The sequence below is a fragment of the Accipiter gentilis genome, chromosome 4, assembly GCF_929443795.1.
Source record: "Accipiter gentilis chromosome 4, bAccGen1.1, whole genome shotgun sequence".
Classification (NCBI taxonomy): domain Eukaryota; kingdom Metazoa; phylum Chordata; class Aves; order Accipitriformes; family Accipitridae; genus Astur; species Astur gentilis.
In genome coordinates this window covers 43,939,411-43,952,565 of record NC_064883.1, presented here as the reverse complement: position 1 = coordinate 43,952,565, position 13,155 = coordinate 43,939,411, and the positions used below count along the sequence as shown (strand labels likewise).

The 13,155-nt window shown below is 38.7% G+C and overlaps 1 protein-coding gene across 1 annotated transcript in view; it reads left to right on the top strand.

The window, feature by feature from the left end:
* LOC126037772 (vasoactive intestinal polypeptide receptor 1-like) overlaps positions 1-12,063 on the top strand; it is a 29,546-nt gene extending 17,483 nt beyond the window's left edge. The window contains exons 6-13 of the mRNA XM_049798510.1: positions 1,373-1,505; positions 1,917-2,070; positions 3,999-4,059; positions 5,655-5,724; positions 6,606-6,697; positions 7,703-7,832; positions 9,188-9,229; positions 11,875-12,063. Of these exons, the coding sequence (XP_049654467.1) occupies positions 1,373-1,505; positions 1,917-2,070; positions 3,999-4,059; positions 5,655-5,724; positions 6,606-6,697; positions 7,703-7,832; positions 9,188-9,229; positions 11,875-12,063 (871 nt within the window). The remainder of the gene's footprint in view (positions 1-1,372; positions 1,506-1,916; positions 2,071-3,998; positions 4,060-5,654; positions 5,725-6,605; positions 6,698-7,702; positions 7,833-9,187; positions 9,230-11,874) is intronic.
* Positions 12,064-13,155: the final 1,092 nt, after the last annotated feature.

Below are 13,155 nucleotides of genomic sequence, written 5' to 3'. Positions count from 1 at the left end.
ATTATTTTCAAATCCTCCTCAGACATAACACCATTGATGGCAATGAATCCCCTATTCATGTAGTTGCATTTCCCTGCAGATATTAAAATAATCAAGCTGGTTGGGCAGTCTGTCTTAGCCTCTTTAACGACACCATACAGTGGAAATGCTCCAACCTGTTCACTATTAACATAAGATAACTATTCGTCCAGTGCATAGCAGGACATACTCTGCAGAAACTGAGTAGCTCATGCCCCTGAACCAGCAGTAATTCTAAACTGTGGAAGACCATTGTTTCCATAATTGGGAGCTATAGAAAGAGATTTAAAAGTCATGTTTGAAGATGTTGGATATTAAGAAATGGACCCTTGTTTTGATTGGCTCTAATGGACTTGGACAAAAGCCTTAAACTTTGTGGACAGGAATGCAGAGCATAGAAGCAGTTTCCTAACTGGAATAGATTGGCAATCTTAAATGTAGTATCACTTCTAGGATCCCAGAACCAAGCAGGGTGTCCAAATCTTGAAGGAGATTCCTTCAGCACAAGGTAAAACTATGGACAGGCAATCTAGGGGAATAGAATCTTAGAATCATTTAGGTTGGAAAAGGCCCTTAAGATCATCGACTCCAACCGCAAACCTAACACTGCCAAGTCCACCACTGAACCATGTCCCTAAGTGCCACATCTACAGGTCTTTTAAATACCTCCAGGGATGGTGACTCCACCACTTCCCTGGGCAGCCTGTTCCAATGCTTCATAACCCTTTCTGTGAATTTTTTTTTTCCTAATTTTCCAATCTAAATCTTCCCTGGGGCAACTTGAAACCATTTCCTCTTGTCCTACCACTTGCTACTTGGGAGAAGAGACCAGCACCCACCTCACTACAACCTCCTTTCAGGTAGTTGTAGAGAGCGATCAGGTCTCCCCTCAACCTCCTTTTCTCCAGATTAAACAACCCCAGTTCCCTTAGGCGCTCCTCATAAAACGAATGCAGTCTGGGGTAAGGCAGCTACTTCTCTGGCAGCCATCCCACACATGACTGACACACATTCAATATTTTCTTCTCCTCTGGGCAGAAAGGGGCAAAAAATGTTATTTAGAATAATTAAAAGGCATTCTTGTAATACAGCCCCAGAGTCCCAGTGTTACTCTCCGCTTCTGACATCTCCTTTAAATGTGTGGTAATTCAAGGACAATTTTACTAGCTCTTTTATTAGCTTAAACAGATAAAAACTGCTCTGCTCCCTTATGTCTAGCTCCCTTTCAAATAGCGACAGATCATTTATTTGCTTTGGAAGGTGTCTGCAGTCATGCGTATTCCTGTTTGAGCTTTGATGAGACCATAAGAAATTTCTCTTGAAGAACAATTTTTATTTTCTCTTTCCACGTCAGAAAATTCCACTGCACACGGAATTACATCCATATGCACCTGTTTGTCTCCTTTATCCTGAGAGCAATTGCTGTTTTCACCAAAGATGCTGTTTTGTTTGCAGATGAAACTATGGACCACTGCCTACTGTCAACGGTACTAAACTTCCCCTTTCTCTTTAACATTTAATTCTTTACCAGAAGAGAATATGGAGATTTCTTAATCCCACTTCTCTTTAGTTTGCCAGAACTGAAATCTCTTAAAATAAACAATCCTACACAAACCCAAAGACCAAGTGCTATGGCTACATTCAGCTTTGATATATAAGATCCAGGTCTGTTGACGCTAAGGAAGCTGTAGCAATTTCTATCAGTAAAGGATTTCATCTATAAGAGAGGGCCAATGTTTCCCTTTCAAGAAACTGAAGTCAAGTCAGTTGAAATTATGGAATCCCAAACATACAGAAATCTTGTAATAATTTCTTCATTCTTGTGTGGTAACATTGAATTTTGCCTATACTTGTAGAGAAAACAGACCTAATAGCTTTTTCTTCCTCTGCACTTCCAGGTTGCTTGTAAGGCTGCTGTGGCATTCTTCCAGTTCAGTATTTTAGCCAATTTCTTCTGGCTTCTTATAGAAGGGATATACCTGCAAACCCTGCTTTTGCTGACCTTTGTTTCGGACAAGCAGTATGTATGGTGGTTCATATTTACTGGCTGGGGTTAGTATTCTTTTTCTCTTTGTGTTAATTTGTATTTCCATTTACATTCAGAACTAGAAAAAGTATTTGTTCTGAGATAAACAGTGCCTATCAAAGGTGCCACCTTTCTGATTAATGTTGCCCATTCATCCTGTGCTACTATGTCGAAACCCTTCCATTACACTATCTTTCTTCTTATCTTGTTAGATATTTATACCATTCAAAACTTTGAAGGAGAGGATAGGATGGATTACTAGAAGCACTATGATATGTCTACTTGAAAGTCTGTAGCACTCATCTTCATGATTGGAAGTAATTTCATGCAACTACAGTCATTTATAAGTTAGCCATCTAATCTAAACTAGCTCTTCAGGTTTCTCCTGCAGTCAGTAGAGTGAGGTATGCATGAGTGGTGATTAATCCAGTCCTCAAGAAGATGAGTAATGTGGCTGGATAACATCCTGGAAACTTGTTGCCTTCCTCCACTGACTAAAGAAGTTTGGGTGACTAACTTGAAGTTGACATTTTGCTTTTAGTAAGCAGAATTAGATAGATTAATCCTAAATCACGTGAGTTCAGGCCTAAAATCAAACAATATTTTTTTTTTTTTTTCTTCAGAGACCTTCTGGCTTTAAGGAATCTTTTGAGTTTTTACAGCAATTAAAATTATCTCTGATATTGCCATATTATAAAATTTCTTTCACTGCAGAGAATTGTTTATTGTGACTCTCAGGTATTCTGGTACCTCACCTTGGCTATTCTAAAATAGAGGCACCCAAACTGAGCAGTTACATTAACATTTTTTTTTACTTTGGAGTGAAATCCAAATTATTCTGAAGTAAATAGTAATTTATCCTTCATCTTCAGATTCTCAGACTTTTTTTATGTAATTAAATTTAAAAGTCTGAATTTTATAAAGAGGATGTTGATTAGGAGCTATTCCAATTATGATTGCCTGAAACTAGATGCTTAGAGCTTGATTAATCCCAACTAACTTGAGATAACAAAGGAAACACCTCAGTTAATAATGTAGTAATCCTCATCTCCTTCTATAAACAATGGAAGCTGAGAGACAACTCGGAGCAACTCAGATCTTAGGTGATATGGATGTGAATATTTCTCTTCATTAATTAAAAAGAGAAATTGAACTGAATATGGTCCCAGCTTAAAGGCCTTGAACAAAGGTCCAAAATTAGGAAGGACAACTTCTGGGCCTTATCTACAGATCTCAAGTGATACTTAGAAAAATATTGCCTATATTTCTATAGATTTATCAGTAAATATGTCACCTTCTTCAGATCAGAGTCTTTTTTGTGGCAGCTTTGAAAGTCACTTAGTCTTTGGAAATTCAGTTCCACAGAAGGAGAGAAAAGCAATTGCTAGTTTATATGCCTGCTTGAAAGAATAAAAAAGGAAATAACTATTCAGTCATAAATGTAGAAGGATAGGCAGTGATAAAGTGAGGCTAGAAATCACCAGTTCCTGGATTTAGCTAAATTTTCATGGAATGCTTGTCAACTGATGGGTCTAGAGTGATTAGTAGAGACTTCTCAGGACAAAAACATGAACTTTTCCAGATAGTGTACAAAGAGTTGTATGCTGGCCACAATTCACAAGAGAAAAGACCCCTAGCTAAATCAGTGATTCCTCCAGCTTCACAAGTGCTCATAATTCACATCCAAACCTTCAAGTAATTCTTAGCTGTTATTTTTGAAAACACAGTTTCACAGCATCCCCTAATCTCCTTTGTTTTGATTTCATTCTCCTGTGTTTTTTTTTTCTCTGAACTGCAAGTTAATTTCTTTCATAAAGTCATTTAGTTTGTCTGACCCGTTGTTTGACCTTTAATGTATATCCAATCTACTGCACTATGAACCTTCTTGGAATAAAGTTTCCATGGGACATGGTATTCAAAACAATTATATTGTGTTCCATGTTGATTTGTCCAGGAGCTCCCACTGCTGTGATGTTTGCTTGGGTCCTCACAAGAATCCATCGACAAAATACTGGGTAAGTCAGAGCTTGGATAAGGAAGCCAAGGATGTCCTAGTTTGTATTGTATTTTGATTTTCTGGTGGGGAAAAATAGATATAAAGAAAAGAAAGGAAAAGAAAGGAAAGGAAAAGAAAGGAAAGGAAAAGAAAGGAAAAGAAAAGAAAGGAAAAGAAAAGAAAGGAAAGGAAAAGAATTGTTCCAAAGTCGTGTCTCTAATCTTTACACTTCATAAGCAAGTGAGAAAACAGTTTTAAGTCTTCTGATTTTGATGTGCATATATGGGGTAATAAAATCTGGAAATATCATAGTAAGTATTGAAATTTCATTTAGTTTTCTAATGCCCAGTCCTTGAAAAAAATATATTTTAAGAAAATCACTGCTTCTGTATAAAATCAGCTCTAAATTACTACCCCTAATCTCTTCAAGTAAGTACTTCCCAAACAAACACATTATGTCCTGATAAGTAGTTTCTTCTTTCATTTCTATTCAGTTCTTTGATTCTTTTTTTATTTTAACTTTTTTACTTTTATCTTTCAATATGAGAGCCAGGTAGAAAGCAGATGGTTGTTTACTAAACAAGTAACAAGAGCTCTGACAAGTTCTCACAGGCTTAAAGAGGGGGCTGAAAAGTGTCTGAACTTGGGGTGCCCTTCCAGCAAAGTGCCTATCTGCTCAGTTTACTTCTCTGATGTATTTTAGATGTCCACATTAAGATGAGATTAACTGTGTCCTGCTATATTGATGTCTCTGACTGCAAAGAAAATGTAGTTGAATAGATCCAGTGAAGCCATCTATGCAGTCAGATGAATCTCGTTGCAGATCCTCCATTCATTTGGTTGCTCTTCTAATTTAGATATAAACAAACTACAGTATCAGAACCGCTCATCCTTTACCTAATAACCTAGTAAATGGGAAACCCAAGTTCTTCAGACACAGCTGGGATGAGTTCACATTGCTTGCATTGCAAAGATACACCTTACGCTCAGATATGCTGGGGTAAGACATCATCTGTAGGCTTTATTGTTATGCAGCCAAATATCCCGTGTCACAAAACTGGAAGGGAAAATACAGGAACAGGGAGCATGATATGACCTAACATGTATGGCATTTGGCTGGAGGGAGTTAAACTGGACTGTTACTGATGTTATTGATACCTGAACAGCCTCAAAACAGGGACCAAAAGCCCATTCTGCTCTTCTCCCTTCAAAGTTACCTTTACTAGGGCTTTAGAATTTTCTTGCCTATTTCCACATGACCCCAAAGCCATTACATCTGTGGATGCACAGTAGTTTAGTCTCTGATCTGTAGTCTGTAAAATAGTCATTTTTTTCAAAGGAAGAGCAAGAAAGAAGTCTGAAAATAGAAATGTGCATTTCTTGCCTTTGCTTTGATTCTTCAACTCTTGCCCCTTAGTGAATAAACTTCCTTTATATTGGGCTGCACAGAAACTTTTAGAGAGGTATCAGGGTACCAGTACTGGCAGGGGCCTTTAAATAGTGACTTAAAACTTCGTGTCTATCACTTTCTTATTACGTGACAGAAATACTTGCATGTGTTGTGGAAAGCTCACATGGGACAGACAACATGACAGGTTTTGTTTGCTCTTTCAGATGTTGGGATGATGATGAAAACGGAGTGGTGCTATGGATCATCAAAGGCCCCATTCTGCTAACTGTATTAGTATGGGTTTTTTCATTTTTTCTTGAGTACCTTTTGAAATATGAAAGCTAAGTTAGTGTCACCTTTCACTAAGCTGGGAGAAAAGCAATAGCATATACTATGGTATTGAATTTCAAATAGCTGGAAATAATTGTATAGCATGTGGTTCTGTCGTTGGTTTTGTTGGTTCCCTCCCACTCCCAAACCACCCTAAATCACAACCTAAAGGATAAATCCTGTGTTTTCTAGAGTCATGCTAGGACATAATGGAATCATCTTGACACCTGCATTCTACACACCACAGTTGTGTCTGTATCTCTGTAAGATACAGAGATATCTTCCTTCTGAAGAAAGGCAATCCGTACTGGCAATATTCTTAGATAATATGAAGCTGGTTTAATAAAAGAAATACATCTAGATCATTTTATCTAGTATATTTTTAAAATGAGTTCTTAAGATGTAAACTTAAGACAAAAAAAATCTCCCTTATGCACTCATTTATTCCAACTACATTTAGGGAAGAAACAGTGTGTCATTTAGGTCTGTATCTGTTATAATCCCTGTCATAAACATTGAAGGGAGCAGGGGGGACTATTTAGATCACATAAGACCTGCTAGGTGCTGACAACAACTACAAGGAGTTAATATCAAACATAAACTGATATTGAGATATGTAGGTTTATATTAATTCAACATAACTTTCAGCATATCTTTATGTATAACTATATATGGGTTGGGAAAATGAATACTATTTCTAATGCTATTGATTTGATCTGAGAGCAGATCTGCACTGGTTTATAGCCGTGCAGTTCCTATGACTGGAGATTTTTAGTTAATTTGCATCAACTGAAGATACAATGTGATTTGCAGTAAGTTTACAGATTTTGTATTGTTTTTTTCAGATTAACTTTATTATATTTATTAATGTGATCAGAATTTTAGTCCATAAATTGAAATCTCAAGAGGGAGGCGGGAGCCATTCAAGCCACTTTGTGTAAGTATTTCTGGGTCTCTTGATATTGACCCATTCGAGTTGCTATACGAAAAGCTTTATGGGCAGTAGCACAAAATGTTCTACTCCTTACTAACAGAAGGAGAAATCCCAGGAAGAAATAACAACATAAACTTTCCTTTTAATCCAAAATATCACATCCCTCTCTTTCTTCAGGGAGAGAAAGGTGGGGTGAATATGTTGGGGACAATAAGAAAAGTAAAATATGAAGTATTACAACTCCAAAAGGACCCAGCTTGAAAGTGTAAACACTAAATGTCAGGTGATTCATCCACTTTTCTCTCAGTCCTTTCCACACAAATGGCCACATAGAGAAAGATGAAGATAATTTCCTTTAAATTCTTAGCCGTAACATGATGCTGATGTTCTGGTAACTGAACCTAGTCCTTCCTGTTTACGATTCCCTTCACAATCCATAGGGATCTCAACAATGCAGTCAAAGGACTCTAGCGAGCTATTTAACTCATCCTAAGATCCATAGGCATGAATGTTAGTTATGGCACAGGACCTAGCGTAAACCTGTGCCCTTCTGGAGTGAGCTGAAGGCCAAGCAGAATAGCCTAGAATAGTACCAGAGGCTCTCACACCACTGTTTAAGCAACTGATGCAAGTCCTGTGGACAGCGATGATTACATCTCCATTGACAATTTTGGAAGTTGAGACATTTCTATGGGGGATACCGACATGGGATTGAGATCAGTCTCAGGAGAGTAGATGGGAGGACTTAGTTTTGTGCCCTTGTTTTTGCATGTATAGCAGGGAGAAGAAACTTTAAATGTCAATCCAGAAAACCTGCGTGCTGATTTGTTCATCTTTGTTCACCAGGTGTTGATGGGAGTGATAGAAAGTAATCTTTCCTTGACTTCATTGGATATAGTTGCCTCCATTACAGAGCTGTCCTCTGTTAAAATTTATTCCAACATACAATTGCTGTCAGTAATTCCATCTTCCTAACAGTGCATTGTTCTTTAATTCTTGGTTTGCCAGGAGACTTGCTAAATCCACGTTACTCTTAATCCCCCTCTTCGGAGTGCACTACATTGTATTTGCGTTTTTCCCAGAAAGCACTGGTCTGGAAGCTCGCCTTTATATTGAGCTGGGCTTGGGTTCTTTTCAGGTAAGCTGGACAAAATGTTTATCAGTCCTAAGAGGTTTAATCTGAAACACCACACTCTCAGGAGTTTTATATTTTAGGTTGCTTTTTAGAGGTGTTTAGGTGCTTTTTAGGTTGCTTTATTAGCTGTTAATAATGTAGCTAAATTCAATGCACACTTTCCATCTTACTCTTTCACAAGCTCTTTCGGTTGTTGGTTCCCTTATCTTACATTTGAAATCTCACACTACTTTTGAGTTCTGACTCAGACTTCATATTAATAATCACCCAAAAAAAATACAATATCTACCTTTATTGAATAAGAATGACAGAGAGCCGTGAAGACCAGTCTATGGATTAAGGTGAACTGATTGGAACTAATTCAACATATAATAAAGGTGATGATAACAGGAATGAAAAAATAAGGATAATATGTAACAACCTGTTCTGCCCTTACCCTTTAGCAGTAGTGAGTCCAACATGTTAATACTTCTTTGTTTCTTTTATTTTGCCATACCACTGTTCAGAACAATATCCTGGATTTGAGAGGGCCAGGGCCTGGGTATGGTACACATTGTAATATCTAGCTCAGGTCTTTTTCCTTCCCCTTTGCCCTGTACCCCAGAACAGCTTGTCCACATTGATATGTGCTGAAAATGATCCCCATTCTATGTTTACCTCTCAACCATGGCCAGACTCTGGGAAAATACTTGCTGGCCCAAGCCAAAACTGTGTCATGGACCATGCTGACATTTTAACAGCCTAGAGAAGCAAAGCCCAGTATTCAGAGCTGTGCTTTGTTCAGTTTACTAATACAGATATAGTCTGGCACTGTCCAGTGTTTGCCTTTTTTAGTACAGTCTGTGAAATGGCTTGGCTCCCATCTGACTAATTCTCCTCCAAACAAAGCCTGACTAGTTCTGGGTGAATATGACCCCAAGACCTTTCCCAGTAGGTTATTGGCTGAACGCGGCCATCCTCTCGTGAGTGAAAGAAGAGAGTTTAGCAGTAAAGATGTAAAACACGGGCAGGTCCTCACCTGGTTTACCCACTACTGTAAATAATAGACTAGAACAAGACAGAAGCCCCTACTACCTTATCTGAGGGAGAACTTGTTTGTAGGATACAGTAAACAGTAAGTTGGTCCTTAGTGTCTCCATACAAGGGCAAAATATAATGTCACCAGTCCATTAAGGAATTTAATCCTATTATGAAAACCCAATAAATAGTGACACATCACGTAAATTCCAATGGAACAATAGAAAATATGTATTTTTTGCTGCCTTACTCAAATTTTGAATGAAACCTGGTGTCTTTCTCTGATTCTATGCTTTAAATCCTGATGGTTGTCTTTTTTCTCACTACCCTCCCTGCCCTAGGGTTTTCTTGTTGCTCTTCTATATTGCTTCTCAAATGCAGAGGTGAGTAGCAAGTACATAAGATTACCAAAACCTTTTAAACTCATGGGCTCCTCTTGGTTTTCTTTTTTTTTTTCCTATTTCCAGAACAGATCTGTGCTTTGATCTGCTCCTGCAAGCATGAAATACTGGTATCTTTTTTTTTTTCCCTTGGTACCTTTGTTGATTTTATTTGTATTCATATAGATCTGTCAGAAGGACACAAAATAAGCTTTGAAGCAATGACCCTTTACAAATGGTTGGTGACTTTCCTGTCAGGGAACATTTTTCCTGCTTTATGTCTGATAGCTATCATGATGATGTCTCAATAGAAAGCTTGTAGCACTCCTTATTTCTTTAGGTTTATTTTCTCCTAGTGGGTTTCTTCCCTTTTCCTTTCTCTTTCCCTTTCCCTTTCCTTTTCCCTTTCCCTTTCTTTTTCAATTTCCCTTTCCATTTCCCTTTTCCAGGGCATCGTGTACATTTTCAGTAGTTTTGTTCAAACACTTTCTTTCCTTTTTTTGTAACATTGTTAGAATTTGGATAAATACCCTGTAGTACATTTTAGAGAGTCTATAGTTTTAAAACCTAACTAGATTTGCTTGCACTTTTCCCAAAAGAGCAGAATGAATCAAAATCCATGAGAAAATGTAAAAACACATCTCATCCTTAGAAAAGTGTGTAGGTTAAATGAGAAGAATGGTGCCTCAGTCTCCCCATGAGCTTAGACTGGACACTTCTCATAGGGATGGCTAAATGTAGGTGAAATTAATCCTACCCAAGGATGTATAATGCCTAAAATATGTTTTTTACGTAGGAAAACAATCTGTAATGACCATTCTAGTGCTGTTCTGAGAGAGTGCCTTCAAGACTACCTGTAAATACAGAATACTCTACTTCCCACCTGCCTTCCGTCTGCATAGACTCCTTGCCAACAGCCTTTAAATAGCTCTCATATTGTATCTCACACCACACAAATCTACTAGGTGTTAAAAAGGGACAGGCAGAGATCTCTGGCACCAAGATTAAGTGGTATGGGTTGGCTTGAGTCCATACTGCTTAACAATAACTGCTTCTGGAGCAGATTGGCCGCTCATTAGAACTTGGCAGTGCATCTCTTATGGTTCCCTGCAATCATAAAAAATAATTATTATTTTTTCTGTGTGTGTGTGTGTTTCTTCATTTTTAAGTATCTGCAACAATGTGAGAGACTGTGTTGTTGCCAAGCAAGCTGGTATCTGTATGGGATGAAACTGAGGTCTGGTATTGCACACAAGAGTGTTGAAGGACCTTGAGCTTTCTGGGATGGTACTGGAGTACTGTGTTGGTGGCGGAAGCCCCTCTTTCATTTATTAGAGTCTTGAAGCCTCCAGAGGCATGTTCTGCCCATATTTGAAGTTGCACATAGGGGCTGGAATGTCTGTGTGATTAACAGAGAGAATAAAGGCAGAATAGGGGCCACCTCAATGATAAATATTGCCAGTGATTTTCAGGGAGCCATGATGTCCAAGATGTATTTCTGCATGTCCCACCCTCTTTTCTCGACGTTGCTGTAGAGACCATACTTAATAAAGGATTAGATAACAGAATTACTAGAGGAATTCCTCAGTTCAGAGAACTTAAATCACATTTGTCCATACATACATCCCCTGTAAGAACTAACAGTTTCACTTAACAGTTTATTTCTGCATTTAATTTGGAGTGGGCTTGTGCTAATGGTGCTACAACTGTAACACCGTCATAGATGTTCAGCACTAATGACAGCTACAGAAGATGGCAGCTGCATGGTTAGAAGAATTTGACATATCTTCTTAGTTGAGGATGGCATTTGTAAGTCAGTTTGTAGGCATTCAGGAGAGCCACCCCCCTTACAGGAGAAGCAGATAGAGATGAAGCTGAATGGGAAGAGAAGTAACAGGGTGCAGCAAGGAATTAATCCACAGGAGCAGATTGCTCCTGTGAACATGGACAACGACTGGGTGTTTGCTGCACTTAATTACACTCCCTCTGCTACAGCTTGGAGTGTGAGGGGCTTTATGTAGGGCAACAGAACCTACTTTCCCCTCGTCCGCTCACCCTGGTACCAGTATTTTCAACAGCAGGCTGTGGACCTCCAGGGTTGTTCAACCTACCTCTTAGTTTTGTGTCAGATAGTAAAAAAAAAATCAGTTTTGCCTATGCTTATGAGGATCCCCAAGACCTCTCGCAAATGCAATAGGTATTCAAGTCGATTCAGTATTTCTGAGTCAGCAAGGGATCTTTAAGAGGGATTTCAAACTGGATAAACTGAAAGCCTGGAGATGGGCCATTATTGTACATAGCAGGTCACAGCAAGGAGGCACAGAAGATTCAGTATGAGGAAAAATAGAAATTTTACAAAAAGGTAGAAATAGTTATGAAGCAGACCTACAACAATAAACAAAGAAACTGCAGACAAAACCTTCCCTGTCATCCTCTGAATTTTGGAAAATAAGTCTGTTTATTTTCAAAAGTGAAGAGGGATGTAGTTTAAGTTCTTCTAAAAATGTGTTAAAGCTTAATCCTGACTGATTTGGGTGCCTTTGTGCATCTGGGCTAAGTAGTTAGGCAGATATTTTGGCATATTTTACCTTCAATGTTCACTAAGTCTTCATTTTCTGATGCTTTGTTTTTAAATTGCTTTTCTGTAGGTTCAAAGTGAACTGAAGAAACAACTGTGCAAATGGCAGTATCAAGAATACCTGAACTTCATACACAAACATGGGACTTTGTCCAGAGAAAACAGTCCAGTCAACTATGTCACTCAGTTATCACTGCTTGAAAAAATCAGTCCAAAAAGGAAAACATCTGTGTGCCAGAATGGTGTAACTTCTGTCTGAGCTTTCCTAGCAGGATGAGTTGCTGTGACATTGTAACGTACTACCTAACAGACAGCTAGGTCGGATCCTTTATGGCTTTCCATACCATCAAGAGCTTTCTGGGAATTTCTTGTCCTGAATGTGAGCTGCTTTTCTCACCTGGTACAGATCAGTACCACAGCCCTGGTTCTCTCTCCTTAGGCATATAAAATCCACTTGTTTTGTTGTGAAAAGCCAGACCTTGAGCTAGTGTGAACCAACAGGTTAGGACCCCCAAAAAAGGAACTACATTAACTCTTCCCAGGGCCAGCATGTTTGTCATGTCTTTGTTAGTGTTTCCCGAAATTTCCAGTTTTCAAGAGTACTATTGCTAATCTTCATTTCAAACAGTTACGTGGTAGAGGAGGTTTGCTGTAATGATTAGTAATGTTTACTGGCTGTTTTGAGACAACTTGAGCCAACTTAATGGGAATTATACAGAGAAACTTGCTAAGCACCTACCTATGGAGCAGCAATACCATTTAAAAGGAATCTCAAGCTGTCTCAAGAGTCACACAAAAAAAAAAAAAAAGACTGAGTTACATTATCTGTTTGGGTTTTTTCTTCCATGCCTATTGAACACAGAGATTAAATTAGTCCAGAGGACGCCAAGCACTTTTTTGTCCATGGAAAAACACGGGGTAGCTGAGCATTAGGCAGATTATGTGTGCATTAAGGAAAAACATAGAGCAAACCCAATGCATTATGCCAGCTGGGGTACCTTGAGCTCAGAATAACTTACAGACCTAGAATTACTGTCCAGATGCTGGTCCTCCTGCATTTGGAACAGACCTTCTGCCACCATAACCTTGAAGATTGGCTGGATCCATCAGTGAAATACACAATTAAACTGTGCTTTTTGGGGGGACCTCCCTTTGAGAACTAGTCTGCTGTGATTGCTGTGATTATCTCAGTCCTGCCCATCATTTCTCAGCTCGTTATCACGCCACTCAATGATGTTTCTGAGGTCAGAATTGCCAACAGAGCAGTGTGGTCTAGTGAAGCAAAGTATGGTCTAGCAAAAGAGAGCGAACCAACGTTGTGCTTGCATCACTTCTTTGGGTGGCCTTCCTC